General features: G+C 39.3%; 1 protein-coding gene across 1 annotated transcript in view; it reads right to left on the bottom strand.

Moving 5' to 3' along the window:
- Window positions 1–4,283: 4,283 nt before the first annotated feature.
- Window positions 4,284–5,480, bottom strand: part of CMTM8 (CKLF-like MARVEL transmembrane domain containing 8) — a gene marked incomplete at its 5' end in the record, with an annotated part of 6,859 nt that continues 5,662 nt past the window's right edge. The window contains one exon of the mRNA XM_009870298.1: window positions 4,284–4,651. Within this exon, the coding sequence (XP_009868600.1) occupies window positions 4,568–4,651 (84 nt within the window). The remainder of the gene's footprint in view (window positions 4,652–5,480) is intronic.

The raw sequence follows: 5,480 nt of genomic DNA, 5'->3' as shown, positions 1-5,480 counted from the left end.
ACCCGTTGGAGCGGGTCCAGAGGAGGACACAAAACCGACCAGAGGGCTGGAGCAACTCTCCCAGAAGACAGACTGCGAGAGCTGGGCGTGTTTAGTCTGGAGGAGGCTCCCGGGAGACCTCGCAGCAGCCCACCCGTTGGAGCGGGTCCAGAGGAGGACACAAAACCGACCAGAGGGCTGGAGCAACTCTCCCAGAAGACAGACTGCGAGAGCTGGGCGTGTTTAGTCTGGAGGAGGCTCCCGGGAGACCTCGCAGCAGCCCTCCAGGGCCTGAAGGGGCTACAGGAGAGCTGGGGAGGGACTGCTTACAAGCGCGCCTAGCGACAGGACAAGGGGCAATGGTTTTAAACGAGAGCAGGGCACATTTAGATGAGACAAGTTCTTTACTTTCAGGGAGGTGAAACACTGGCGCAAGTTGCCCAGAGAGGTGGCGGAGGCCCCATCCCTGGAGGCAGCCATGGGCAGGCTTGAGAAACCGGACAGAATGATGTCCCTGCTCGCTGCAGGGAGGTTGGACTGAATGACCTTTGGAGGTCCCTTCCATGAGTGATGTTTCCAAGCAGGGACACCTCTGTGTGCACTCTTGTGTCCCAGAAGAGGAAGATCCACAACGAACCAGCCACCACTGGCCTGTCAAAGTTTGTCGGTGATGTTCTTGGGGCGGGCTGCTCCATGCTCCTCACTGGAGGTACAGTGTCTTCCCACACGTTTTTTCCACCAGAAAAACCCAACCGCCTCTGATTCATGATCTCATAACAGAGAAAACATTTGTGTTAAATGGGCAGTGACAGGCAAAACCGTAATGACCACCCAAATGTCTCAGTTCCGTTGTTAGAATGAAAACATGCAGAGATACTAACAAAACTCAGCAAAGGAAGCTATGTATTTCCTCAAGTTTAAAAATAACTTAGTTTTGCTTTTTGACAAGTGACGTTAAGGGCAGGCCTCCAAACTGGGCATGTGTTGCTTTTGTATAGATTAGAGTGGTAACCCCATCTGCTGCTGCTCTGTTCTGCAGTTAGCATGCACATTCTATTAATATTTAGTATTTAAGAGCTCTTCAGCAACTGAAATTGTCTTAGGGGGGAAGACAAGTAAGTTCAGATGATCTCCAGCACAAATAAAGGGCTAGCATAAGTAATTTACAGGAGCAAGGCAGGATTTGCAATGTTGGCAATGGTCGGTAATGAACTAAGCAGTACATAGTTTTGGGCTTCTCTTAAGCCAGCTAGGAGCTGCGATAAAAAAAAAAATTACCTGTCCCACCAGATTTTATCGCATTTCATTAGATATCAAAGCTGCAACTCTTCACAAGAGTAGAAGGGTAGCTGCTGAGAAAGAGGTTTGGTTTTGTGTTTTAAGCAGCTGCTGTCTTTTTTTATTTTTTTTTCCTTCTTGTCCTTACAGTTCAAGTTCAGAAGCATGCACATATTTATAGGTTTCTTGAGAGCCCTGTGGAGGACTCGTAACTTCTGTATTTCCTATTAAGGAATATATTTTTCTTACCCACCACTTCAGCTTCAGCTCTTAACTTCTGAAAGTGTGTATATGACTGGGGCCCTGCTGATCAGAGCTCACCCCAGTGAAACAGAAATACCTTTAAATTCAAGGGGAATAACCGTCATATTTTCTACTCAGAAATACAGACATCTTCTGTAAACCACTGGCACAAAGTCATTTTAAACCACTGCTGAATTTGAAGTTTTTATTAGTTCTCATGCTATTTATTTCATCTGAAGTGCATTATGCATGATGAGGATAAGAGGTACTCACAAGTCCTTAATAAATGAAATTTGATGACCATAAGTTGACATCAAGTATGCTTACCTGGTTGACTTGGATTTTTCAGAGAGACTGTCCAAAACAAGTTATTTATAATATCAAATACCTTCATTTTGCAAGTTGATTAGCATTTTGTTTATTCTTCTGAATATCTGTATTAAGAATTTTGCTAACAATTTCATCACTTAACAGCTGTTATTTTAAAAAAGGTTTCTTTCAAGCTTACGAACACTAAGCAATGCCTGAAGCCACAAATATTATATTTGTTAAATGATAAGCCACAGCTAGCTTACGTTCTTTATCAATATTAGAATACACAAACCTGTAAGTTAAAGTTTGCAAATCAGTATTTAATGTGATGGAAGAAAGAGATAAACCTTTTGGGTGCCTATACCTTTTAGGCCTGAAACAGGAGAAGCAAACTTCAGAATTCTCAGCTTCTACTGATTCCTCCAATTTTAACTAGATATTTGGAACACTTGGAAGTACAGACAGTACCTGGAGAACAGCAAAGAAATAAGACTGATGAGAAAGAGCGTAGCAAGTAAGATAATTATCTTCCTGAAAGGAAGGAGCAAGGCAGAAAAGTTATAGTTCGTGGAAAAAAAGCAAGTCCAAGCATAAAGCAAATTTCTGCCCTGTACATACATTTTTAAAATTCAGAATTAAGCACTCAACTCACAGAGATTTACCTTTGGAAGACGTTCCACATGTGTTCCCTTGAGGATCAGTGTTGAAGACTCAGAGAGGTAGTAGATATGTTGCCAGAATCATTCCTTATCTGGTAATAGTGTCATTTTGTCCTTCATTAATGGTCTTATTCTGATGTGTAATGCACAGTTTTACTGACAGTCTTTGGTAAACTGGATGAAACATATCACTCTCTCTTAGCTCTACTCACTACCTCTTATCCATGCATGTAATCTGGGTTATGACTTTAGACCAGACTGTCACATTTACCACAAAATTATGAAACATTTGTGCAAACACGTTCCTCGGACTCAAGATCAGTACATCAAATACCAATTAAGAAAGAACTTCTATTACTACAAAGGCATTTTTACTAATGAGAAATCACTGCTGAGATTTTAATTCTGGCTACATTTCTAGTCACATTTCATCAGTTGACACCTGGATCATTTTTATGCCTTTGGTTTTTTTTTCCAGCACTGGAAAAGAACATACGGGATTTTAATGACACGTTTTATCTGTGTAGATAAAATGCATAGTTGGTAACCCTTCTTCCTTCTCACAACTGGATAATTTTAGCAAGCAGCAGACAGCCTGACCTTTATTGTACAGGCTAGATGCAATCTGCAGACAAGTATAGGTTTTTAAATAATGTCTTGGCTTCCCTTACACTGAAATCCTGTGACTCCAACAGATAATCAAGAACAAAAGAGTGTGAAGGAGAACAGAATTAGCTGGCTGCTGATAAATCTTTGCTGCAGGGCATGCACGTAAGTATGTACACACCATTTAGTTAGAGGGAGAAATAAAGAAATTTACGCAGCAGGATTTCTCTGCTACCATATATAATTGTAGAACTAAGTTTTTTAAGACTGGAAGAGAGTCCAAATCATCTTAATCCAAGTATTAAAGATCTCTCATTGGTTTTAAATGAGGAAATCTTTAAATCGTATCACAACATAATCACGACCTTACGCTCTCCGCAAATTCCTGGAAAAATTATGGTAATTTGTATTTGAAAGTCATTTTCAAAGGTATCTGTTTTGGAAGTCATAATCTTCTGTCATACTTCTGCTAGGCTCAAAGGTATTTAAATATGAGCACCAAATTAAAAACTTCATTTGTTAAACTAACAATTCACAGGAGATGCCAGTAGACAGGAAAGGAGGGAGGAAGTTCTTTGTTTCTAGCACTGGCATCTTGACAATTCTCCTGTGGATTTAATATTTATATCATTTAATAGGATTGAGAAGCTTTTTAACTAGGGCAGATTCATGGCCTAATCTGAGGAGAAAAGAGAAGAACACAGTCTCCTGAGAAATAAAATATATTACCTTTAGTAGATGTTTTGGGATATTCTCAGGAGGTTAAACACTGAACATTAAGGGACTGTTGTCTAGACTTATGCCTTGGAGCCTGCTGGATTTGAAAAACCTGTCAAGATCATGTGTTTCAGGTGCAACATTCCTTCAGTGAGCTTCAGACCTACAGGAACAGGTTCCAGAAGTGTTCTCATGGTGGTGAGAAGCTGTCAGAATATGCAAACTGGCAGGATCATCAAAATTCTTAGGAATATGTATTTTACTCTGAAAAAGAAATTAAAAAGGCGACCTTCTACTCCCAATTTACAAAACATGCACAGTTGGGACAATTATTTATTTATTTTTAGCGTTTCGGGTGGTCTTTTTCTGCACAATGTCACTTTTTGTACATAATGAGACAGTATCAATCTCGATTTTGATTTGTAGCATTCACTATCAAAAGTATACCTATAACATTTAAAAAGTTACATTTACAAAATTGTCACCTTGTCCAATTAAGATTTATTAAAGGTTTAGTCGTAACATATATACAATGACTAGAAAAACACATGTTAATTTTAAAAGCAGTATAAAATTTTATTGTACGGTACAAATTCAGTGTTAGATGTCTCTGAAGATGGTATTATAAATAATCATTTAATCTTAGCTTTAAAATATATTGTGTCAATTCTAATAGAAATGTTTAAAAAGAGCTCATCGCTCTTCCAAGCTTCTGACAAAAGAGTACAATCCTCAAGATACTTTATATTACCGAGTTCATTTTAACAAAATATTTACTGCAAAGTTCGTGATCGCCAAGATATAAAGCTAAAATATGTATTTCCAGCATAGCAGGAGGTAACCACGAAGGCAAAGAACTGCAGAGAGAGGAGAAAAAATATATTAGGAAAAAGAATACATATGTATTTGAGAGTACTGTCATTTTTATTAGAAAAAAATAGTTATGGGATTGGGAACAAGGAGGAATAGCAGGCTGATTAAAATGGCACTCTTCCACCTCCTTGGACTTGTGTGGCCATCATAGTTAACACTGTGTAAGCAAGCTTGTGTTATGCATAGAAATATGGACCTAAAAGCAGACAAATCATGGCAAATTTCAGCTCTTATCTCCATATCATACTATGTCAGTACAAATCTGACAGGTCGGACTCCCACCCGTCCTATACTTGCTGCTTTTATCATCAGTTGCTACAAAAACTCCACAGCGTGAGCAATGTTGCTTTCGCAGCCCTTGGAGCAGACGTGCACAGAAACCCGAGGAACAGCTGTGAACTATTTCAGCTGTGCTGATAAAGTCCAGTTCAGTGCCAGCAGTTAAATTCTCGTTAATCACTCCGTGTAGTTCAAAATACACAATGTTCAAAATGGTCTTAAGATAAGACCAAAATGTTTTGTGCTGGTAACTAAACCAAATAAAGATGACACCGCAAATAGAATTAACGCTGCTATTTTTTTATTTTTTTTTTGTAGGGGTGAGCAACGATAGGACAAGACAGAAGAAACTGAAGTTACAGGAAGGGAAATTTCAATTAGATACGAGGGGAAAAAAAAAAATCACAGTGAGTATAATCAAGCATGGCAACAGAGGCTCAGAGGCATCGTGGAATAGCCATCCTTGGACATACTCAAAACTCAAGTCAGCTTTGAGCCAAAACTCAAGTCTCTGGTTAGACTTACCCTGGCTTT

The sequence above is a fragment of the Apaloderma vittatum genome, unplaced genomic scaffold (assembly GCF_000703405.1).
Source record: "Apaloderma vittatum isolate BGI_N311 unplaced genomic scaffold, ASM70340v1 scaffold3665, whole genome shotgun sequence".
NCBI classification, from domain to species: domain Eukaryota; kingdom Metazoa; phylum Chordata; class Aves; order Trogoniformes; family Trogonidae; genus Apaloderma; species Apaloderma vittatum.
This window is presented reverse-complemented; position numbering and strand designations above follow the sequence as displayed.